Here is a 25,943-nt window from a genome sequence, read left to right as displayed (position 1 = left end):
TTCACGTCTGAGCTGGGAAGAAAGACATCACTGGGAAATTATCTATACAGAAAAGGAAGTCTCAGCGTAGTTTTAGGCCCAGTGGCTAAAATGGCAACTGTAAGGTTTTAGGATTATTATAAAATATATCTAGGTAAAAACCAACAATCTTAAATATGATTAACATGAAAACTTGATTTAAACTTCATTTTCCCATTATACAGTCCCTTTTATAATGCTCCAAAGCAGACACATCATAAGAAAGATAAGGGAATGTGCATTGTTGATTTTCTTTTTTCAAAATTATACTGATATTCTCCTGCCTAATATGAGAATTATGTTGTTGTGAATCAATGTGAGGCATACACAGCTTGTTGGTGAGAGTAATCTTTCTGTGCCCCCCCCCCCCCCCCCCCCCAGGGAGTGAGTGGCATACTGATATTTGCATCTTTATTACATAATGAAAATGCATTAACACCATAGTGCTTGTACAGGTATTATACCAGTTTTCCTGCATCAGTCAAAAACACACCAGACACTTGGGATGGAGCAATCATATGGTGCGGCAGCAAGAATGTAGAAAAAGACAAGTGTGAACAGGCCTTATTATTTAAATCAAAAGATTACGCATATAAATAGTTCACAAATTCATTAGTTCAATTGTAAGACATTAGTAAAATAACAAACTATAACATTATTTGTTGTATCATTAAAGGGGTTGTCCGGTAAAATGTATTATTGTCCTATTGTCCCTGACCTACCTAAAAACAACAAACACTTTAACTTAACTTTCTCTGCTTACGTGTAACTCCGGAATCAGGACACCCCATCTCCGGCTGGTCTCCGCTGACAATCTACTTCACCAAAGCCGGCCAAAACTGCAGACGTGATGTCACAGTGATGTTTAGCCAATCACTGGCCACAGCAATGTCCCACTTCGGCCAGTGATTGGTAACAGGCAATGTAAGTTCCTCCGGCTGTAGACGCTATACTCTTCAGCTCAGGGGAAAGAGCCACTGGCTGCGGACACAGTGCTCCCATACCAGAGATACAAGGGAGCTGAGGTAGGAGTGAAAGTGTTTATTTAATTAGGCAGGCTGGGGACAATAGGACAATAATATAGTGATTCATAGTGATTAAATAACTTAGAGTATTAAAAGATAGACAGTAAGCAATGACTTCATTTTGCAGTCACTTCCTATTAAAGGGGTATTCCAGGCCAAAACTTTTTTTTTTATATATATATATCAACTGGCTCCAGAAAGTTAAACAGATTTGTAAATTACTTCTATTAAAAAAAATCTTAATCCTTCCAATAGTTATTAGCTTCTGAAGTTGAGTTGTTTTCTGTCTAACTGCTCTCTGATGACTCACGTCCCGGGAACTGTGCAGTTCCTATGGGGATTTTCTCCCATCATGCACAGCTCCCGGGACGTGACATCATCATTGAGCAGTTAGACAGAAAACTTCAGAAGCTAATAACTATTGGAAGGATTAAGATTTTTTAATAGAAGTAATTTACAAATCTGTTTAACTTTCCGGAGCCAGTTGATATAGATAAAAAAAGGTTTTGCCTGGAATACCCCTTTAACAGCATTACCTTTCGGCCTTATAAGAACCTTATACGTGTAGCATGCCTCTTTGTTTCTTCTGCGCAGCAGATGTTTTTTTTTTTTCATGACAGCAAATTTCTTATCTGTTGCTTAACACATTCTCTTTGTGTAAATTACAGATTGTTTCCAGTAAAAATCACAGAATCTAGCTTGTTCACAGGAAACTTTTAACTCTTTGGACTTGCTTTTTCTCTAAGCTTCAGAAAATCAGAGCTAACCTTTTAAGAAAAAGCCTTGTGTCTAGTGGACTTGTGTCTAGTCAGATGTCATCATCCATGTGGAACTGCCACTCCACAGATTAAGGCAATTTAAAAAACATTTTCTAGCATACCCATCTCTCATTTATTAGCAATCCGTGCCATTAGCTTATATGGTAGGTGTTTATGTTTCAGGAAGGGGAGTATTCTTAGTTTCATGCTCTTTTGACAACTGAGCAATGGTGACTACCCCCTTGCCAGTCATGGAATTGTCAAAGAGGTCTTATTGAAGTATGAATCTGAACACTCTCCCCCTTGAGAAATAATTGGTCAATTATGTAAAGAAAAAAATTTAGCCAACTGAATTTTGACTTCATACTAGCTTTTGCAACGGTTAGAATTTATATGTATTTTATCCTGATCCCTTCTATAAAGGTATTTTCCATGTGTCTAACATGACCTGTATGTACCATAATGCATGTTTTGGTTATGTGTTTTCTTTTGCATATGATGTTTGAAAAAACATTCTGTTACCTGTCCTATGTTATAACTAAAATGTACGTCTTGAGTATATGAGGCTTTTATAAAAGTACTAGATATGCGACATAACTAGTTTAGGATCGTGTTTTTGGTTTTTGCTGCTTGTCATGCTAATGTCTTACCTACCAATGCCTACTAATGTACCTTTTTATTGTATAAAAAAGATTTTTTGTGAAATCTGTGGCATGCCACGTGCAGTGTTTTATATTATTTGTTAACATCCAATAGACAAAGCTATATAAAGTTTAAAATAAATGGTACATTGTGTATTTATTTTATGCTCCATATAGGATGAATCAGCGCAAGCCTCCCTGCAACCATGCAAAGTCCATGTGCTAATCCTAGTACTTCATGGAGGTAATATCCTGGATACTGGCATTGGAGACCCGAATTCCAAGCAGGGTGACGTCAATACCATCAAGTCTGTGTTTGACACAGTAATGAGGGTGCATTACCCAGCGGCATTAGGACACATTGCAGTCAGGCTTGTTCCCTGCCCAGCCATCTGCTCAGAAGCATTTTCACTGGTATCTAAGTGAGTCGTTATCTTCTTTCCCATTGTAATCTTCTACCTTGTTGTCACGACTTTACTCCCTGTGATGGCACAAACAGGCAAAGGGTTTATCATTATATTATTATGGATTATTTGATTTTTTTTTTTTTCTTTTCAACCTTTTAGAAAATGTTTAGCCTATAACCAGATTTAACAGTTCAAGTTATCCATACATTAAAAGCTGCATTAAGATCATACTTGTGTAACAAGAAACAGTATCTGAACATATTTTATTCAGCCGCTTTGTAGCGAAGAGCTGCAGACACTCTTTGAATCCGCAAACTGTATCTTTCCTAGAATTGACAATCTTATAAAATTGCCTTTTTATTTCTCAGCCAAGTTTCAAAAAGGCAGAACCAAACTGTGCAAGTACCACAGCCTGGCACACACTGTTGCTTGCACTCACCTCCCAGACCCTTGATTGATGTAAATAGCCCTGTATGTCAGTGATCAGTCACTAGGAGGTGTGTAAAAACAGGAGGCATGCCAGGTTGTGTGCCAGGTTGTGACACTTGAGCAGCTCAGCTCTGCCCCGCCTTCTTGACACTTTTCTGCCATTAGACAAATGTGTGAAAGCTCTGAGAAATTATTCTGGGACTGCACCCACTTTTCCAGGTGAATTTTTTCAGTATGATGGTAATATGGCATTTAGGAATATATTCTTTAATACATTCCACCAAATACGCCATAAAGGACAAAAATATTATAAACTGTCAAATTGTACTGTTATACAGAACACAGATAATTATTTCCTCCTGCTCTTACCCTTATCATAACTTGAGTATATTGGATGGTGTCTGATTTGCACATGGACTATCCCTATACCTCCTTCTTAACGGAAGTATCGAGCATTAGAAAAACACAGCTGATTTATTAAAAAACTGCACCACTTTTGTCTGCAGGTTGGGTGTGGTATTGCAGCTCAGTTCCAATGAAGTAAATGAAGCCAAGTTGTAATACCACACACAACCTGCAGACAGGTGTAGCGCTGTTTGTTGAAGAAATTAGCTCTGTTTTTCTATTGCTGGTTATCTCTTTAAGCCTCTGACAGTAATTACAGCTAACTGCCTCCGTAGCACCTCTTCATCCTGTAGAAACCACTCACAGATAGGACATATGTGACTACAAGATTTGAACAGATTGCATAGTATTGATTCAAAACAAACGGTATCCTTTTTAGTTGCAGAATAATATTGGTTGCAGACCATTAAGTTCAGTGTAAGATTTTACACTAATTCCCTAGGGCTTGGCACCTGGCAATGCAGACCAAGCCATGCAGATAATGTAAACATGCATATTCTGAAACGTAAAAGGTGCAAAATATCAAGTTCTACCTACTAGGGCGTACAGAACATAAAGAACAGATGTTTGAACTAAAAAAAACAGTTCAAACCAAACCAATTCATCCAAACATTGGGGGAGATTTATCAAAACCTGTGTAGAGGAAGAGTGGAGCAGTTGCCCTTAGCAACCAATCAGATTGCTTCTTTCAGGTCTCAGAGGCCTTTTTAAAAATAGGAGAAGCAATCTGATTGGTTGCTATGGGCAACTTTACCACTTTTCCTCTACACAGGTTTTAATAAATTTCCCCCATTAGGTATATAAGAGCTGTATACATTTATAATTTTACTTGGCCGGACTGGTGTAATCACAATGGGGGCACTAGGCTGGTTGAAGTTCTAGAAATCTCATTACATACCCAGAGTTCTTCCTTATATCTCACCCAGTATAGCAATGCTTTACTTATTGCAGGGATGAGCTAGATGCAGTTAGGAAGCAGAATTTTACAGATCATGTGATCATCTTGTATTTTAATTGGATCTAGAGGGGATAGGTTGGGTTTGGGACCGACATGTAGATATTATTGCTATCTATTCACCTTACCATTTTGCATTATATAAGATGATTTTGCGAGGTGTTGCTACCCATAGAGATAAGTAGTATCTTAATTGGTATGAAAAAGATATACTTTAAACAGTACAATCTGTTCTTCAGTGTAGTCCAGTGGTTAGTGAATCTGCAGATAATACAGACCAAAGAAGTCAGTAATCTCTTTACAAATTACAAAGACTTGTCCACTGGATTGCACTATAGGTATTTAGCATTTTTTCCCCAAATATGAACAGCCTGTTGTGTGTTCTGGGGAGCTGCATATGGCTAGGTTTTCACACAGGTTTTTTTCTTGCATATTTTTTTTGGGGGGGAAACTGTTCATGCCATTTCTAAACCAAAGACAGGAGTGTATTCAAAAGGAATGGGAAATATAAAGGAAGGATTTATACTTCTCCTTCCTACTGGATCCACTTCTGGTTTTGGCTCAAAAATTGCAGTGGCAGTTTTCAAAAAATTGCCAGCAAAAACCTGTGTGGACGGTAAATTCAGACGTGCGTATTTTTGCTGCAGAGTTGCTGCCAACTGACCTCAATGGGTAGCAAAATCTGCTGCAACAAATCTGCAGCAAACAGTTCTGCAGCCAAAAAATACCCACGTGTGATGTTTTGTGCAGCGGATTTTACTACCCATTAACTTCAATGGGTAGCAGAATTAGCTGCACAAAATATGCAGCAGATCCTGTACATGTGAACATACCCTTAAAGGACATCTGCAGCGAAAACAACTCCCCTATCCACAGGATCTCCCAAACGGCCCGCATTGCATCGCTGTGCGCCAGCTAATGTGCATAGCGTTGACCTCACTGAGGTCAATGGTACGCCCCCTCTCCTTACAGCTCTAAGGGAGAGGCAGGAAGGCACAAACGCTGCTGTCTGGACGTGGTTATGCATTTTTTCTGATACGTGTTATGGGGAAGACGAAATGTTTTGACAAAAATGATTTGAAGTGTTCGGACCCCCTGCGATCAGACACTTATGCCCTGTTTGAAGAGAGTTGTTTCATGACAACATTCCTGTTCTATATGCCATGTTAGGAAAAAGAGCTTACTTTACCATGGCATGTTTTGTCGGAAGATATAAACAAACCTGTATATGATTTTATAAAAATGAGAAGTCAGTTTAACAGTATAGTAGAATAAGCAACGTGTGTGGGAAAGCTGTAAATGCAGCCATATTGTTAACCTTGTAGCAAACAGATATAACTAAATATCTTTAAATGGTATTTTTCCATTATTATACTGTTGACTTTTTATTTAGGGTTATCCATCCTTAAACTCTCCCATCACTCAGTTCTTTTGAGAACAGATTGTTATAATAGATGTCACTAGCTGTAATTAAATGAGTCTTAGAGCCAGCCTGGAAGACTACTGCTGATTGTTCTACTTCTATTCTGTCTCCAGCATTGTGCAAGGATGCTCTGTACTCACCCCCCTGACATCTGTAGCTGATTATAATGTGACATTCTGTGATAGCACATTATGAAATGTGTTACACCATAATGTGCTATCATAGTATTGCATACATTGTAAACATCTTTGTCTGACAAGTTGTTCTAGAAATTCCTTCGGCTGATGTAAACATTGCAAAGCTTTTGCACATTAAATGTTCTTTAAAGCACTACTGTCAGTGAGAAAAAAACAAAAACTTTTGATGGCCTCTCCCCATCCACCTAACCACCCTTTCCAATGTAAGGTAATCCTAAATTCTCTCAGTGACAGTTTTCTAGCCTATTGATGATATTTTTGTGTACAAGGTATGTATGTCCGGCACCGCTAGCAGACAAAGACCACAGTAGAATACCCAGGTGTAGGCAGTCATGAAATGTACACGTGGATGTACGAGTAGCTATTCCCCAGATGGTGGTGTGGTTATCCAGAAGATAATAGCAAATGTATATTAGCAGAGTAGTGAGATGGAAAACGCACTCACCAGAGTCTTGCTGGGATGAAAGCTTTCTTTATTGCTGCGTGCTGTACAGAAAATCACCAGGTACAAAGGTTCACAGGGAGCTGTGGATGGAAACAGGCAGGGGGCGTGCGGGGGGGCAGCAACTAGTTTCGCGCACTTGGACGCTTCCTCTGGCTCACTTTCATCCCAGCAAGACTCTGGAGTGCGTTTTCCATCTCGCTACTCTGTTTATATTTATGATATTTAACTGTAGGGAAATGCCCTGCTAAACACTTAAAGGGGTTCTCCGGTGCTTAGACATCTTATCCCCTATCCAAAGGATAGGGGACAAGATGCCTGATCGCGGGAGTCCTGCCGCTGGGGACCCCCGGGATCTTGCACGCGGCACCCCGTTTGTAATCAGTCCCCAGAGCGTGTTCGCTCCGGCTCTGATTACTGTCGATCACGGGGCCGGCGACGTGGGACGTCACGCCTCCACCCCCGTGTGACCTCACGCTCCGCCCCTCAATGCAAGTCTATGGGAGGGGGCATGCAGCTATCCCCTTTGGATAGGGGATAAGATTTCTAAGCACTGGAGAACCCCTTTAATGGTCAAAACTGTCTGAAGCTTTGGACTTGGTTCCTTTGGGCTCGTGGAAAACACTTCACCTTTCACACTTTTCATCATGTTGTCTAGATCCTTGATCCCATTAAAAAAATATATGTTTGGGGGAATTTTATTCCCCCTTAAGATTCTAATTAATATACAGTAGCCTGACCCCTCTAGTCTTAATTCCAGGCACACTAGCAGCTCGACATGACATTGATTTGGTTGTAGAAGTGGTACAGCCATTTCTTCAAAGTGACCCAGGAGCTGTACTGTGAGCTATACATTTTACCATAGCTTGCAGTGTTTCAAAACTTCTCACATCAAGCACATCTGGCACATCTGCAATTGCAAAGTTAGCTTCCCACAGTGGATCTTTGTTTTACGCACCCAAGTTCAATCATTGTGGCAAAACATTCCTCAGATAACCATTTATAACTTCATTGATTGCATGACAAGTGCCTGTATTTCTGCCTATGGTGCTCATACTCTATTCCTAATTAAAGAAGTAGTGCAGTGAAATATAACTTATCCCCTATCCAAAGGATTGGGGATAAGTTTTAGATTGCTGGGATGTCCGACCGCTGGGACCCCCGCGATCTCCTCAACGGAGCCCGGCAGTCTGCCGGAATCGGCCGTTCTGACCCCCGCAGGAAGCTGTGACCAACACGCCCCCTCCATGCATCTCTATGGGATACATGGAGGGGGCATGTCAGCCGCCGCTCTGTGCGAGGGTTGGCACTCCCCCTTCCAGCAGACTCCCGGGGGCCCATTAAGGAGGTCCATAACTTATCCCCTACCCTTTGGATAGAGGATAAGTTATATTTCACTACAGAACTCCTTTAATAGAGAGGGTTTTTTTTTGTTTTTTTTTTATATTTTGTTTACATTTTTTATCTTTTTAATATCATTAACATGTTTATTGATCCTGTAATTTCCATAATTTCACAACTTCTCCTTCTTGGTGTTGCAATTTCATTGTTGAGGAGTGTATGTTTAATAGAAGCTATATTAGTATTTAATAGGTAATAAATATTAAGGATACATACCTTATATAACGTATCTGCATTTGATGCTGTGTTCAACTGTTTATTTGTAATGATTTAACAGCATGAAATCTGCAGCACATACATTATGTGTGAATTTACTGTAAAGTTGTATTAATGCAGATGTTCTGCTTGTTTGTTTGCAGCCTGAGTCCATACAGCTATGATGAAGGCTGTTTGTCAAACAGTCAGGACCACATCCCCCTTGCTGCCCTTCCACTTCTGGCCACGTCCTCTCCACAGTACCTGGAAGCTGTAGCAATGGTTATTCATCGAGCTAACCAGGTCTATTTGGATTTCACTAAATCGCATGAAGGCATGTGCTTTACTGGGCAGGTGAGAAAAAAAGGAAGACGGCATCCTTTTATGGGATAATTTATGGAAATAGGCAACAGTAAAAATATTAAATTTTAGACTTCAACTGTAACGGCTTATTAGAGTTTGCAAATTCCAAAAATGGTGTACAGATATGACAGTACATGAGGTCAGCAGCTAGAAAATAAAGGCTTCCATTTATGTTTTATCACCACATGAGCAACTAGTAAAATGAATAATAATTTGCCACACCTAAAGAAGCTATGGAGCATAATCACCAATGTGTCTCTTTATTTTGTTAATTCACATCCGTGACAAAAATAAAATTTTGCCTAAAAGTGTTCGTATGGTCTGGGTGTGTCTGCCTCCACAGTGTCTAAAACACTGTGCCACTGACAACATATGGAATATCTAGTTCGGGTTGATACTAGGCAGTATCTTATATCTAATTTTATCAGTGATTTGTTGAGAATAGGTTTGAAGATTTGCTTGATTTTAAAATGGCCCCAAAGCGGTAAAAATGCAGGGAAATGATGAATACCAGCTGGAAATCAGATGGACCTCATTAAAGTCATTATATTGGTAGTGGGGTATATCTGCAAGGGCAAGTATTTACTGATTACTTTCCGTAAGCCACTCCTACCTCACTCTGTATTCAGTCTAGAAGTTCTGTTTGAACAAAACCTCACATTTTTAATGTTGCTGAGAAAAAAATAATAAAAATTTGGTACAAATGGAGCTTCTGACGCAGATATGAACCTAGTGTAATCTGTTTGTCCAGTATGATACAGGTGGCCTTAAAATAATTGGTGTATCTTAATCTCAAACAATCAACACAATCCGATTTGTGTGTCAAGCCTCTCTGCTGTTACTGAGAATGCCCTGTAAACACAGTCTGGAGAAAGCAATCAGAAAATACAGCAGTACCAACTCCAATTTTATAGTTCTTAAGTTGCTTTATTTCTCCAAATGTGATGTTTTGGCAGTGCCATACTGTGAATCCTCAAGTTACAGTATTACTTAGTTCCAGGATAATCATTGTATGTTGAGACCATAACTCTGTCTAACTAATGTCATCCAAAAATAGAAAAAAGTGAGGATTAAAGGAAAAAAATTAGAACTCATACAGATAAAGCAAGTCCTTACATATAAAAAGTAATAAAGAGCTGCTGGAATCTGTAAATCACTTTTTTATGTAGAAGACAGGAGCTTTTTCATGGTACTGTACACCACACACAGTGTAACAAAAAAAAAAGTTAAATGGAGTCGCCCTCACCTGGTGTCCAAAGGAGCAGCTAACCCTGGCACAGGTAAGGAGTAGTACAGAACATGTAGTACCACCCTGTACTGTAGGGAGGCGCTACCAGACAGCCATTCAGTGCATGCACTTTAGTAATGCAGGGGTTTTACCAGTAAAATGCCCATTCTGATTGGTCAGTTTTTCCAGCTATTGACACATTACGCAGATTTGGACTGTATATTGAGTATGGATTCAAGTTACAATGGTCTCTCCTGGACCATTGTATGTTGAAAATATTGTAGCATGAGGCCATTGTAAGTTGAAGGATCACTGTACTGCCTTTTTCCAAGCACAGGAACAGTGTCGGACATCTATTTATATTTCCCAGCTTCCTTTCCATGATTGGTTACAACACAAGTGCAATTCATCAGTTGCTATAGTGACATGTAATGCTACAGCAGAGGTTTAAACAATTTACAGATAGGTACACCTCCATAACAAACCACACCAGTGCAGATAATTACAACCATTTGCATATCATTTCATCTACATAGCAAACAATAATACACTTTTTAACATAGACATAAATGGTGTGATCATCCTGCACATGTCCCATAAATGATACAATTATATATGACTACAACATATTCTATGTATAAAAATATTTACAAGGTCAGTAGAAACTTCACTTTGGGGATCCCAGTCATGCCACAGTATGATGTATCCAACTTGCATTTTCGTGGTAATCTCTGAGCCGGTGACATAATCCAATTCTCCAGGCAACCAGAGTGTAGCGAGGAAGAACAGTGTAAAAGCCCATAACACACAAATCTTTTATACCATTGAAAATATGTATCCATTAAGAATCCTCCTGCATCAAAATCCACACAAATACATATAATAATCATTGCTGCTCAACCGATCAAGGAAGATTCAAGTCACAAATATGGGGTTCAGGTCAGGTCCAGAACCTTACAGAACCACATTAACAAAACCATCACAGAGGGTCATCTGAGAAATACAACCACACATCCATTGTACAATCTAATGCACTGCTGGGGATAAAAAAGTTAAAAGCAACTACCATATTTATCGGCGTATAACACGCACTGGCGTATAACATGCACCGCCATTTTAACAGGGAAATTTAAGTAAAAAATAAATAAAATGTAAAATAAATTACTTGGACTAAATGCCACATCATCCCCCCAACTTCGTTTTCTTCTGCACCTCAGTTTGGTCCTGTTCCCTCCAGTGCCACATCATTCCTTCCCTTTTATCAGTCCCTGTGCCACAATTACCCCTCTCAATGCCACCCCCCATGTCTCATCATCCCCCCCATGTCTCATCATTTCCCCCTGTCATAGACCACCACTAGCCATACAGACATTAAGCCTTTAGTGCCTCTCCCACCATCATTTCCCCCTGTCTCATCATCCCCCACCCTGTCTCGTCATGCCCCCCATCATTTCCCCGTCTCCTCATCCCCCCATCATGTTCCTCCTATGCTATTCTTCTCCTCCCTCATTATTCCCCCTTTTCCCTGCTTTTCATAGTTTTTTTTATTTTCCTTACCTGGCTGCGCTTCGGCGGGCCAGGTCAGGCGGCAGGTCTTGTGGGCTGCAGTCAGTGAAGCAGATAAATGACGTCCTCTCCTGCGCGGCATCAGGGACGTCACTTCTCATTTCCTGCAGCCGTTGCTAGTCAGAGTTCGGAGTGCGGCGACTGCAGGAAATGAAAAGTGACGTCTCTGATGCCACGCAGAGAAGCCGGGAGAGGACGTCATTTATCTGCTTCACTGACCACAGCCCGCAAGACCCGCTGCCTGACCTGGCCTGCCGAAGCGCAGCCAGGTAAGGAAAATTTTAAAAAAAACTATGAAAAGCAGGGAAAAGGGGGAATGATGAGGGAGGGGGGAGGTAGGGAAAATTAAAAGCAGAGCGGGGGGGGGGGGGGAAGACGCCACTGCTCACTGATTTAAAGTGGCCACGGCCGTGCTGCTAATACTTAACATGCAGCAACTGCGGCCACTTTAAATCAGTGACCAGAAGATTTATCGGCATATAACATGCAGGCAGGCTTTTTGCCTTAACCCCTTAAGGACATAGGGCGTATCCATACGCCCCCGTTTCCAAGTCCTTAAGGACCGAGGGCGTATGGATACGCCCTGAGCATTTCCGGCCCCCACCGCTAGCCGGAGGGGAGCCGGAGCCGGATGCCTGCTGAAATCGTTCAGCAGGCATCCCGGCATATCGCCCAGGGGGGTCATTATGTCCCCCCATGTCGGCGATTGCCGCAGATCGCTGGACAATTCAGTCCAGCGATCTGCGGTGGATTCCGGGTCAATCGGGTCTCCAGTGACCCGATGACCCGGAATTACTGGCTGATCGGGGCCGTCAGAGACGGATTACCGGCCGACCAATCAGGGCGCCTGCTGCGGGTGTCACTCCCGCAACCCGCTCCGCCCCTCTTCCGGAGGACATGGGCGGGTGCGGGAAGACGACCCCCGGTGCTGGGGACCCCGATCCCCGGTGTCCCTGTTGGGATCGTGGCCCCAGGAGCGACGGTGGCGGCGAGGGACTGACCTGTGCGGCGGCATCGTGGAGCAGCAGCAGGAGGTGAGTGACAGCCTCCTGCTGTTGCTTAGCAACAGCTCCCAGCATGCAAAAAGGGCATGCTGGGAGCTGTAGTTATGCAACAGCAGGAGGCAGACCACCACAACTCCCAGCATGCCCTTATGGGCATGCTGGGACTTGTAGTTTTGCAACAGCTGGAGGCACATTCTTTCTATGGAAAAGTGTACCTTCAGCTGTTGTATAACTACAACTCCCAGCTTGCACAATCAGCTAAAGTGCATGCTGGGAGTTGTAGTGGTGCATCTGGTGGTTGCATAACTACAACTCCCAGCATGCCCGTTGGCTGTCGGTGACTGCTGAGAGTTGTAGTTTTGCAACAGCTGAAGGCACACTGAGTTAAGTAGCAAACCAGTGTGTCTCCAGCTGTTGCATAACTACAATCCCCAGCATCCCCAGCCAATGTAGTATGCCTCCGGCTGTTGCATAACTACAAGACCCAGCATGCCCTTCCGCTGTCTGTACATGCTGGGGGTTGTAGCTTTTGTAACAGCTGAAGGCACACTGGTTGCAAAACACTGAGTTTGTTACCAAACTCGGTGTTTCACAACCTGTGTGTCTCCAGCTGTTGAAAAACTACAACTCCCAGCATGCACTGATAGACCGTACATGCTGGGAGTTGTAGTTTTGCAACAGCTGGAGGTATCCCCCCCCCCCCCCCCCCCCCCCCATGTGAACGTACAGGGTACACTCACATGGGCGGAGGATTACAGTAAGTATCCGGCTGCAAGTTTGAGTTGCGGCAAATTTTCTGCCGCTGCTCAAACTGCCAGCGAGAAACTACTGTGAACCCTCCGCCCCTGCGACTGTACCCTAAAAACACTACACTACCACAAAAAAAAATAAAAAGTAAAAAACACTACATATACACATACCCCTACACAGCCCCCCTCCCCAATAAAAATGAAAAACGTCTGGTACGCCACTGTTTCCAAAACGGAGCCTCCAGCGGTTGCTAAACTACAACTCCCAGCATCCACTGATAGACCGTACATGCTGGGAGTTGTAGTTTTGCAACAGCTGGATATTCCCCCCCCCCCCCCAATGTGAACGTACGGGTACACTGACATGGGCGGAGGATTACAGTAAGTATCCGGCTGCAAGTTTGAGCTGCGGCAAATTTTCTGCTGCAGCTCAAGCTGCCAGCGAGAAACTACTGTGAACCCCCCGCCCGTGCGACTGTACTCTAAAAACACTACACTACCACAAAATAAAAAGTAAAAAACACTACATATACACATACCCCTACACAGCCCCCCTCCCCAATAAAAATGAAAAACGTCTGGTACACCACTGTTTCCAGAACGGAGCCTCCAGCTGTTGCAAAACAACTACTCCCAGTATTGCCAGATAGCCACTGACTGTCTAGGCATGCTGGGAGTTTTAAAACAGCTGGAGGCACCCTGTTAGGGAATCACTGGCGTAGAATACCCCTATGTCCACCCCTATGCAAGTCCCTAATTTAGGCCTCAAATGCACATGGCGCTCTCACTTTGGAGCCCTGTCGTATTTCAAGGCAACAGTTTAGGGTCACATATGGGGTATCGCTGTACTCGGGAGAAATTGGGCTTCAAATTTTGGGGGGGATTTTCTGCTATTACCCTTTTTAAAAATGTAAAATTTTTGGGAAAACAAACATTTTAGGTAAAAATTTTTTTTATTTTTTTTACATATGCAAAAGTCGTGAAACACCTGTAGGGTATTAAGGTTCACATTACCCCTTGTTACGTTCCCCGAGGGGTCTAGTTTCCAAAATGGTATGCCATGTGTTTTTTTTTTTTGCTGTTCTGGCACCATAGGGGCTTCCTAAATGCGGCATGCCCCCAGAGCAAAATTTGCTTTCAAAAAGCCAAATGTGACTCCTTCTCTTCTGAGACCTGTAGTGCGCCAGCAGAGCACTTTTCATCCCCATATGGGGTGTTTTTTGAATCGGGAGAAATTGGGCTTCAAATTTTGGGGGTATTTTCTGCTATTACCCTTTTTAAAAATTTAAAAATTTTGGGAAACCAAGCATATTAGGTAAAAAAAATAAAAAAAATTCACATATGCAAAAGTCGTGAAACACCTGTAGGGTATTAAGGTTCACATTACCCCTTGTTACGTTCCCCGAGGGGTCTAGTTTCCAAAATGGTATGCCATGTGTTTTTTTTTTGCTGTCCTGGCACCATAGGGGCTTCCTAAAGGTGACATGCCCCCAAAAACCATTTGTCGCTCCTTCCCTTCTGAGCCCTCTACTGCGCCCACTGAACAATTAACATAGACATATGAGGTATGTGCTTACTCGAGAGAAATTGGGTTTCAAATACAAGTAAAAATTTTCTCCTTTTTACCCCTTGCAAAAATTCTAAAATTGGGTCTACAAGAACATGCGAATGTAAAAAATTAAGATTTTGAATTTTCTCCTTCACTTTGCTGCTATTCCTGTGAAACACCTAAAGGGTTAATACACTTACTGAATATCATTTTGAATACTTTGGGGGGTGTAGTTTTTATAATGGGGTCTTTTATGGGGTATTTCTAATATGAAGACCCTTCAAATCCACTTCAGACCTGAACTGGTCCATGAAAAATAGCGAGTTTGAAAATTTGGGGAAAAATTGTAAAATTGCTGCTGAACTTTGAAGCCCTCTGGTGTCTTCCAAAAGTAAAAACTCATAAATTTTATGATGCAAACATAAAGTAGACATATTGTATATGTGAACCCAAAAAAAAATTATTTTGAATATCCATTTTCCTTACAAGCAGAGAGCTTCAAAGTTAGAAAAATGCTACATTTTCATTTTTTTCATCAAATTTGGGGATTTTTCACCAAGAAAGGATGCAAGATACCACAAAATTTTACCACTAAGTTAAAGTAGAATATGTCATGAAAAAACTATCTCGAAATCAGAATGATAACTAAAAGCATTCCAGAGTTATTAATGTTTAAAGTGACAGTGGTCAGAATTGCAAAAAATGCTCTGGTCCTTAAGGTGAAAAAGGGCTCGGTCCTTAAGGGGTTAAATTTACGTTTTAAAAGTGCGTGTTATATGCCGATAAATACGTTATTTATTATAGTCTACCACCTATTTAGTCCTACTTCTCTTAGGGTCAAGGTGTATCATATACCTAAAAAATGCATTAAACATACCCTAGAATCAATATCTCAAAACAAGTTTCCAATGTTGAATTCCCTGCTAAAGCCATTTGGCTCCTAGGTGTTCAATTAAAAAAATCCACCTCCAAAATTCCAGGCACCTAAGTGCTGCATCACTTTAGCGACCCTTGCGTTGAGGTGCCATGCCTACATTTCTCAAAATGATCTGAAATTGGAAGATCAACCATCTTCTTTCAAAAACAATATACAAGGTGGGCCATTTATATGGATACACCTCAATAAAATGGGAATAGTTGGTGATATTAACTTCCTATATATAAAATAGTATATTAGTCAGTGCTAATTGGGACTAATGTACAAACTGGTTGAAAAATTAATATATAAATGAATGAATTAATTAATTTATATTGTTATATATATGACTGGGAAATTTTCATTCAGGTAATTTCCTAGTCATATATATAACAATATAAATTAATTCATTCATTTATTTTTCAACCAGTTTGTACAACTTAGTCCCAATTAGCACTGACTAATATACTTTATATATGCTTGATATACCTGTATGGTTTTAGGGGAATCCATACTTTTTTAGTCTAGCAGCAAAAACGGACATCAATTCACGTTCCATAAAATATCGCTATTGTCGTTATAAAATGTAGATATTAATTTCCTGTTTGTGGCACATTAGTATATGTGAGGGGGGAAACTTTTCAAGATGAGTGGTGACCATGGTGGCCATTTTGAATCCAACTTTTGTTTTTTCAATAGGAAGAGGGTGATGTGACACATTTCACAAGAAAAACAATGATGTGCTTGGTTTTAACGTAACTTTATTCTTTCATGAGTTATTTACAAGTTTCTCTTTGTTTACAGCCATTGACATGTCGTTGAGGTTGACACGTGAGGAGCCGATAGAAATTGTATTGATGTCTTGTGAACTCAGTAACCGGGTCATTGCAGCAGATTTCAATGCAAGACACCCTACGAGACCACCCATCTCCCATGCTACAGTTAGCAAACTGCTTGCTAAGTTTCGTGAAACTGGTTCAGTGTTGGAATTTCCAAAATGTGGACGCATGAAATCTGTCACTAATGAAGAAACATCAGTGGCTGTCCTAGCTTCATTCAGCAAGAGCCCACAGCGTAGCACTCGCCACATGTCACTGGAGAGTGACATTAGTAGAACATCCCTTCGGCGGATATTAGCTACTCACAAATGGCACCCTTACAAACTCCAGCTACTGCAGCATCTCAACGAGGATGACCCAGATTGGCGCACTGAATTTGCAGAGTGGGCAAAACAAAAATCGGAACAGGACCCTCAGTTTACGCAGAAGACTTTGTTCAGCGATGAGGCAAACTTTTATGTGAATGGTGACATTAACAAACAAAACCACCGCTATTGGTCTGACACTAACCCACATTGGATAGAACCCTCCAAGACTGTTGGAACACAAAAATTGATGGTATGGTGTGGTATATGGGGTACAAAGATAGTGGGGCCATTCTTCATCAATGGAATCCTCAAGGCCACTGGATATGCGAAATTGCTACATGATGATGTGTTTCCCTCTTTATGCACTGAAGCTGGCAGGTTCCCTGAGTTTTTTCAGCAAGATGGTGCACCCCCACATTATGGGTGTCAGGTCCGAGCATTCCTAGATGAACAGTTTTCTGGAAAGTGGATTGGTCGTCGTGGGCCAGTTGAATGGCCCCCAAGGTCTCCCGATCTGACCCCCTTAGACTTTTATCTTTGGGGTCATCTGAAGGCAATTGTCTATGCTGTGAAGATACGAGATGTGCAGCACCTGAAACTACGGATACTGGAAGCCTGTGCTAGCATTTCTCCAGCGGGGTTGCTATCAGTGTGTGAAGAGTGGGAAAAGAGGGTTGCATTGACAATCCAACACAATGGGCAGCACATTGAACACATTTTATAAGTGGTCAGAAACTTGTAAATACCTCATGAAAGAATAAAGTTACGTTAAAACCAAGCACATAATTGTTTTTCTTGTGAAATTGCCAATAAGTTTGATGTGTCACATGACCCTCTTCATATTGGAAAAACAAAAGTTGGATTCAAAATGTCCGACTTCAAAATGGCTGGCATGGTCACCACCCATCTTGAAAAGTTTCCTACCTCACATATACTAATGTGCCACAAACAGGAAGTTAATATCACCAACCATTCCTATTTTATTAAGGTGTATCCATATAAATGGCCCACCCTGTACATTCTGGCAGTACCAAATGGGCCCAGTATAGGTCAGTGGGGTTTACTCGGTTTAATGACAGATCCAGCATTGCAATATGGTTTCCATTTATGACTGAAGCCACAAATCTGAACAGAGCCCAGCAAAGTACATAGAAATATAGTGTGGCAACGCTAAAGCTTAACATAGATAAGGGTTGTTTATCATAATTTCACTTACAATATATTTTTTCTTTTTACATTTTAAAGCTGTAGTAAATTGTAATGTCTTTTCTTCTAGGTTTGTTTGGTGGGTGACTGTGTTGGAGGAATTCTGGGATTTGATGCCTTGTGTTACAGCAATCAGACTGTGTCTGAAAGCCAGAACAGCAGCCGCAGAGGAAGCGTTGTCAGTGTCCAGGTATTGCACATTGAATCATCTCAACCTTTCAGCCTATTAAAGGTGCCTCTCATTTGAGCCAGGCAGTAGGATCCTAGCACAAAATCCTGTCAACTGTGTTTTCCCCTGCTAAAGCAAGCAGTATACGGAATTGCTGGAAGTCCTATAGACTTGCATTGCAAGTGTATTGTAATGCAAGTCTATGGTGCTTACATCAATTACATATACTGCTTCAAATTAGCAGCTTAGAATGGAGTTGATGGGAATTTGTGCTGGGATCCTGCCTCCTGGCTCATATGATAGGTGCCCTTTAAGCAAAAAAAAATGCCACAGGTTGTCTTTGGCATATTCTTTTGTGGGACAAACCTATGATTAACCTATCTATATCTCTAGATGAGTTACATTCGTTCTGATTGATTGGGATTCATGGGCACCTCAGTCATATGCATTATAAAAATAACACTGGATCTTTTATGAATTTTTACTGGTACAGGATAACGAATTAATGTGGATACCAGTTGCCAAAGTCTGCACTTTTTTATTTTGTTGTATTTCATAGCAAAAATACAAATACAGTTGTCTGTTCCATGTCTTAAGTATAGACTAAAGTCTTTAAAAAAATTCCCTAACTTGTTCCTTCTAATACATGGGTTACATTAGGTTATGATGATCAAATTACACCATAATAGCACTTTGGAAAATAAACATCAACTCCTTAATGTCTTTCTGCCAAACCACTTGAGATCAGATGAAGTAAGGAAAATCTGCAGCATGAAGAAATCATGGACTCTGATCTTCAAATAGCTAATTGTCTGGTTTGGCAGTGTTGTAAAGGGCTGCTTTACTTGCCCACCTTCTAGGGATTTTACAAAGTCTTTAAAATTCCAGTTCTTAGAATATAATAGTTTTTCTTTTCAGTTATATCAGAGCACCTCCATCACCTTTTTTCATTTGGAAACAAAAATTATATAATATTTACTTGTAGCATTCTGTTTACCGGCTGTGACAAGTAATACTAGTATTGTTTTTGTTTTGTATTTTTGTAACTGTGACTCCCTTGTCAGGCTCGTGTCACACACTGCAGTTTTTTTGCCACTACAGTTTTTGAGCCAAACCAGGATTGGATTCAAAAGGAATCTGAAATATAAAGGAAGGACTTTTCTAGCTGTAGGGCATGTGATAAAATATACACTACTCGCCTATTATAGCCCCCGCTGATCCAGCTTCAGGGGTCCCTGTGGTCTTTTTATTTTTCCCCTGCTCTGGAACAATGTCATGACTGCAGCTGATCACTGGTCTTAGTAGTCACATGTCATACTTGCTAACAGCACTGCTAAGGCCAAAGATTGACTGCAGTTGTCATATGCCAATCACTGGCTTCAGCAGTGTCCCATATCTGTGAGTAATTAACTAAGACGGCATGTCCTGCACTGAGCAATTGTTTTGGAAGCAGGAAGAGAAGAGAAGATCGAAGTACCAGATAGAGTTGAATAGGAGCTGTAGGGAACCGGGGCTAAGTAAGTATGCCTATTTTCCCTGCCTCAACAGCATATTATTATTTATTTATGTATTTATTTTAAATGCTGGAATACCCCTTTTAAACTATTTTTCTTTTATTATTCAATGCATGTAGTAGGTTTATGCACACCTTATACAGAAGCTTTGACATGTTCACTATTTATTCCAGGACACAGACCTCTTGTCTCCTGGCATCAGTGTCAACAACAGTTACTGTAGTAGCTCAAACCTGGAGACTAGTAGGCACTTAAGCCGAAGTAACATTGACATACCTCGGAGCAATGGAGAAGATCCAAAGAAACAGCTTCCACGTAAGAGAAGTGATTCTTCCACCTATGAGCTGGACACCATTAAACAGCACCAAGCTTTTCTTTCTAGGTATGTAAATAGTAAATACTTACAGCTATGATGTGTCAACTTTTTGTATTTCATTTTATTGCATGTTTCATCATAATACTGTGGTCCCCCGAGGCCATTGTATGTAGAAGGCAGCATTAACATACGATGCATCTTTTGTTTTCTGTGAGCTTTCCAATTTTTAAAACCTTCTTAGTCGTAAGAAAGGAAATTTATTTTGGCCTAGAAGACAATGCATAGATCATTGCTGTTACGCCGAGCGCTCCGGGTCCCTGCTCCTCCCCAGAGCGGTCGCAGCGCCCCAGTCAGACCCGCTGACAGGGAGCGCTGCGATAGTGTCCCTAGCAGGGATGCGATCCGTGATGCGGGACGCGCCCGCTCGCGGTTCGCGTCCCAGCCTGCTTACCGGACCCGTTCCCTGTCTGTTCAGTCCCGGCGCGCGCGGCCCCGCTGCCTAGGGCACGCGTGCGCCGGCTCTCTGCGATTTAAAGGGCCAGTGCGCCGCTGATTGGCGCCTGGCCCAAATGAGTGAATTCACCTGTGTCCATGTCTATAATACCTCACTTCCCCTTCCCAGCATCGCCGGATGTTGTTGCCATTGTGCCAGTAAAAGTGTTCCTTGTATGTCCCAAGCCAGTGTTCCAGACCTTCTGCCGTTGCCCCTGACTAGGATCCTTGATGCCTGCCCTGACCTTCTGCTACGTCCGACCTTGCTCTTGCCTAATCCCTTGTACCGCGCTTATCTCAGCAGTCAGTTGGGGTTGAGTCGGGATCGGGTGGAACGACCTGGGGGTTACCTGCCGCAGCAAGTCCATGAACTTTGTTCGCACTAGGCGATTTCTCTCCCCAGCTCCTCTCTTCTCTGGTCCGCTGCAATCTGTTCCTGTGCCTTCTGCCGTGGAGGCTATGCAAGTAGACCAGTCTCGCCTGACCCTACAAGAGAGGATACGCCGCCGCAATGAGAACCTATGCCTGTACTGTGCCAGTACCGAACACTTCCTGAAGGATTGTCCTATCCATCCTCCACGTCAGGAAAGACGCACTCCAATTCCGCACAAAGGTGAGACAGCTCTAGGTGTGAACTCTGCTTCTCCACGTCTTACTGTGCCTGTGTGGATTTCTTCTTCTTCTAACTCCTCCTTCTCAGCTGTGGCCTTCTTGGATTCTGGATCTGCAGGAAATTTTATTTTGGCCTCCTTCGTTAACAGGTTCAACATCCCAGTGACCAGTCTCGCCAGACCTCTCTACATCGCTTCAGTTAATGGAGAAAGATTGGACTGTACTGTGCGTTACCTCACAGAACCCCTGTTAATGTGCATTGGACCTCATCACGAAAAAATAGAATTTCTGGTCCTCTCTAACTGCACTTCTGAAATTCTTCTCGGACTGCCTTGGCTCCAACGCCATTCTCCTACCCTTGACTGGACCACCGGGGAGATCAATAACTGGGGTGCTTCTTGCCACAAAAAATGCCTCACGTCTGCTCCCAGTCCCGTCAGTCAAACCCCTGTGGCTCCTCCTATACCAGGTCTCCCCAAGGCCTATTTGGACTATGCCGATGTTTTTTGCAAAAAACAAGCAGAGACTTTGCCTCCTCACAGGCCTTATGACTGCCCTATTGATCTCCTTCCTGGTACTACTCCACCCCGGGGCAGGATCTATCCTCTGTCAGCTCCTGAGACACAAGCCATGTCGGATTACATCCAAGAAAATTTAAAGAGGGGATTCATCCGCAAGTCTTCATCCCCTGCCGGAGCGGGGTTCTTCTTTGTCTCCAAAAAAGACGGTTCCTTACGGCCGTGCATCGATTACCGCGGTCTTAATAAGATCACTATAAAAAACCGCTATCCCCTGCCTCTTATCTCGGAACTCTTTGACCGCCTACGTGGCGCTAACATCTTCACCAAATTGGATTTAAGAGGTGCATATAATCTCATCCGCATCAGGAAAGGGGATGAGTGGAAGACCGCATTTAATACCAGAGACGGACATTTTGAATATCTGGTTATGCCCTTTGGGCTCTGTAACGCCCCTGCTGTCTTCCAGGACTTTGTGAATGAAATTTTTCGAGATCTGTTATATACCTGTGTTGTGGTTTACCTGGACGACATTTTGATTTTTTTCTTCTAACCTCGAAGAACACCGCCGTCATGTCCGTCTAGTGTTCCAGAGACTCCGTGACAATCAATTATTTGCCAAGATAGAAAAATGTCTCTTTGAATGCCAATCTCTTCCCTTTCTAGGTTATTTAGTCTCTGGCCAGGGACTTCAAATGGACCCAGACAAAAACTGTCAGCCGTTTTAGATTGGCCACGCCCCTCTGGACTCCGAGCTATCCAACGCTTCTTGGGGTTTGCCAATTACTACTGACAGTTTATTCCGCACTTTTCCACCATTGTGGCTCCAATTGTGGCCCTCACCAAGAAGAACGCCAACCCTAAGTCCTGGTCTCCCCAAACGGATGAGGCATTCAATAGTCTCAAAACTGCCTTTTCTTCTGCTCCTGTACTCTCCAGACCTGATCCATCTAAACCCTTCTTGCTGGAGGTAGATGCCTCCTCGGTGGGAGCTGGAGCTGTACTCCTACAAAAAGACTCTTCTGGACATAATATTACTTGTGGTTTCTTTTCTAAGACTTTCTCTCCGGCGGAGAAAAATTACTCCATTGGTGATCAAGAACTGCTGGCCATTAAACTTGCCCTCGAAGAATGGAGGCACCTGCTGGAGGGTTCCAAATACCCAATTGTCATCTTCACGGATCACAAGAATCTCTCGTATCTTCAGTCTGCCCAACGGTTGAACCCACGCCAGGCTAGGTGGTCGTTGTTTTTTTGCCCGTTTTAACTTTGAGATTCACTTTCGACCTGCTGACAAAAACATCATTGCTGACTCCCTTTCTTGTTCCTCTAAAGCTTCCGAAACAGAAGCCCCCCTGCAACACATTGTTCCTCCTGAGTGTCTGATCTCCTCTTCTCCAGCTTCTATCAGACAAACACCTCCTGGAAAGACTTTTGTTCCCCCACACCAGCGCCTCAAGATCCTCAGGTGGGGACATTCCTCGCCGGCCATGCTGGCGTCAAGAAGTCCATCCAACTCATCTCCCGTTTATATTGGTGGCCTACCCTGGAAGCAGATGTCGCTGATTTCGTTCGGGCCTGTACAGTCTGTGCCCGGGACAAGACTCCTCGCCAGAAGCCTGCCGGCCTCCTTCATCCTCTGCCTATCCCTGAGCTTCCATAGTCTCAGATTGCCATGGATTTTATAACGGACCTACCTTTATCCCATGGCAACACAGTCATTTGGGTGGTCGTTGATCGTTTCTCCAAGATGGCACATTTTATTCCACTTCCAGGCCTTCCTTCTGCGCCACAGTTGGCGAAACAATTTTTTGTGCGCATTTTTCGCCTTCACTGGCTTCCCACGCATATCGTCTCAGATAGAGGCGTTCAATTTGTATCGAAATTCTGGAGAGCTCTCTGTAATCAACTAAATATCAAATTAAATTTCTCGTCTTCCTATCATCCCCAATCCAATGGGCAAGTAGAGAGAGTTTATCAGGTCCTTGGTGACTATTTGCGACATTTTGTTTCCTCCCGCCAAGATGATTGGGCCGATCTCCTACCCTGGGCTGAATTCTCGTACAATTTCAAAGACTCTGAATCCTCCGCCAAATCCCCGTTCTTTGTGGTGTACGGTCGTCACCCTCTTCCCCCCCCTCCCCACTCCCACCCCTTCTGGTCTGCCTGCTGTTGACGAAGTTACCCGGGACTTCTCCACCATCTGGAAGGAGACTCAAAAATCCCTCTTACAGGCCTCATCCCGGATGAAGAAGCATGCCGACAAAAAGAGAAGAACTCCTCCTGTCTTTGCTCCTGGAGACAAAGTGTGGCTCTCCGCCAAGTATATCCGCTTCCGTGTCCCCAGTTATAAACTGGGACCACGTTATCTTGGACCCTTTAAAATCAAATGCCAAATCAATCCTGTCTCCTACAAACTCCTTCTTCCCCCTTCTCTTCGCATTCCTAACGCTTTTCATGTTTCTCTCCTTAAACCACTTATCCTTAACCGCTTTTCTCCCAAGGTTGTCGCTCCTGCTCTTGTCTCCGGTTCCTCTGATGTCTTCTCTGTTAAATTGCGGTCCTGAGGAGAGGTCATGGGAACCCGAGGATAACATCCTCGACAAGGACCTCATTCATAAATTTTCGGGTTCCAAACAGAGGGGGAGACCAAAGGGGGGGGGGGTACTGTTACGCCGAGCGCTCCGGGTCCCCGCTCCTCCCCGGAGCGCTCGCAGCGTTTACCTGCTCGCCGCGCCCCGGTCAGACCCGCTGACCGGGAGCGATGCGATAGTGTCCCTAGCAGGGATGCGATCCGCGATGCGGGACGTGCCCGCTCGCGGTTCGCGTCCCAGCCTGCTTACCGGACCCGTTCCCTGTCTGTTCAGTCCCGGCGTGCGCGGCCCCGCTCCCTAGGGCGCGCGCGCGCCGGCTCTCTGCGATTTAAAGGGCCAGTGCGACGCTGATTGGCGCCTGGCCCAAATTAGTGAATTCACCTGTGTCCATGTCTATAATACCTCACTTCCCCTTCCCAGCATCGCCGGATCTTGTTGCCATTGTGCCAGTGAAAGCGTTCCTTGTATTTCCCAAGCCAGTGTTCCAGACCTCCTGCCGTTGCCCCTGACTACGATCCTTGCTGCCTGCCCTGACCTTCTGCTACGTCCGACCTTGCTCTTGCCTAATCCCTTGTACCGCGCTTATCTCAGCAGTCAGTCGGGGTTGAGTCGCTATCGGGTGGAACGACCTGGGGGTTACCTGCTGCAGCAAGTCCATTCCGCTTTGCGGTGGGCTCTGGTGAATACCAGTAACCCCTTAGACTCTGTTCCCCTGGTACGGCCCACGTCATCACCCCACTGACACAGAGGATCCACCACCAGTATCCTCACAGTACCCGGATCCTGACAATTGCTATATGTTAGGTCCTCTATATCCCAGGGACCTTCATGATTACTTTATTGTATATAGTAAAACACACTAGGAAGTCCCCATACATTCCAAGATTACATTTCATCCAATGGAAGGATACCTTTAAGGGCATCTGTTCCAATCAGGAGGAAGCAAACCTATGCAAAGAACATCTGAAACAAATTAATAGTGGAGAGAAAGCCGACAAAAGAAGTGAATTGTGTTATTAACCATGTATATACTATGTATATAATTCCTATATCAGTAATATTGCACATTAAAAACAGTGTTTGAAGCTGAATGTTTATTCTAATGACCTCCTTTTTAAAGTGTGGTTCTATATGGAATGTCAAATAAATCCAGTCTGGAGGCTTAAAAGTGGCATATACTACTCTAAATCTAATATTATGGATATCTCTCGGTCATGTCACACCAAGCTGGTAGAAAACACACTTAGCATGCACTTCTCCCGACTACTGATCATTCGGGGTCTAAACGATCAAAACTTGTCTCTACAATATGTCCAAACATTTTTATTTTTTATTTTTTTTAATGCCCATTTAAGCTTGCCATATACGCCATAGCTATCAGCAAAATCAACTATTTCACAAACCCCACCATAAGCATCATAAGAAGTTATATTAACAAACTAAGCTGCTTCCAAGCAAAATCCAACATGCCAGATAATTCATATTCTTGATATCTGCCATCATAATGGGAGATTGGCAATGTTTTTTTGTTGATTTCACCGACATTTAGGTTATTCATGGATAGTTTAGGCACACTTTAAAAACATTTTGTCCAGAGCCTTTCTTTTAGCTAGAGCAATAAGAATTACTTTCAAACAAGAGATAAATATGGACTGTAGAAGTGATAACCTGTGAGGAAAAAAATCTTAAACATACATTATACAT

At 42.8% G+C, this 25,943-nt stretch overlaps 1 protein-coding gene across 9 annotated transcripts in view; it reads left to right on the top strand.

Annotated features, from left to right (window-relative positions):
- The window catches only part of PITPNM2 (phosphatidylinositol transfer protein membrane associated 2), a 431,574-nt gene that overhangs the window by 330,966 nt on the left and 74,665 nt on the right, over nt 1-25,943 (top strand). For all 9 annotated transcript variants that reach the window (XM_056535625.1, XM_056535614.1, XM_056535577.1 and 6 more), the window contains 4 exons: nt 2,620-2,864; nt 8,461-8,650; nt 18,095-18,214; nt 19,881-20,089. In XM_056535625.1, the coding sequence (XP_056391600.1) occupies nt 2,620-2,864; nt 8,461-8,650; nt 18,095-18,214; nt 19,881-20,089 (764 nt within the window). The remainder of the gene's footprint in view (nt 1-2,619; nt 2,865-8,460; nt 8,651-18,094; nt 18,215-19,880; nt 20,090-25,943) is intronic.

Source organism: Hyla sarda, chromosome 1 (assembly GCF_029499605.1).
Source record: "Hyla sarda isolate aHylSar1 chromosome 1, aHylSar1.hap1, whole genome shotgun sequence".
Lineage (NCBI taxonomy): Eukaryota > Metazoa > Chordata > Amphibia > Anura > Hylidae > Hyla > Hyla sarda.
The sequence above is the reverse complement of the archived record's forward strand: the minus strand, read 5'-3'. Positions and strand labels throughout refer to the sequence as shown.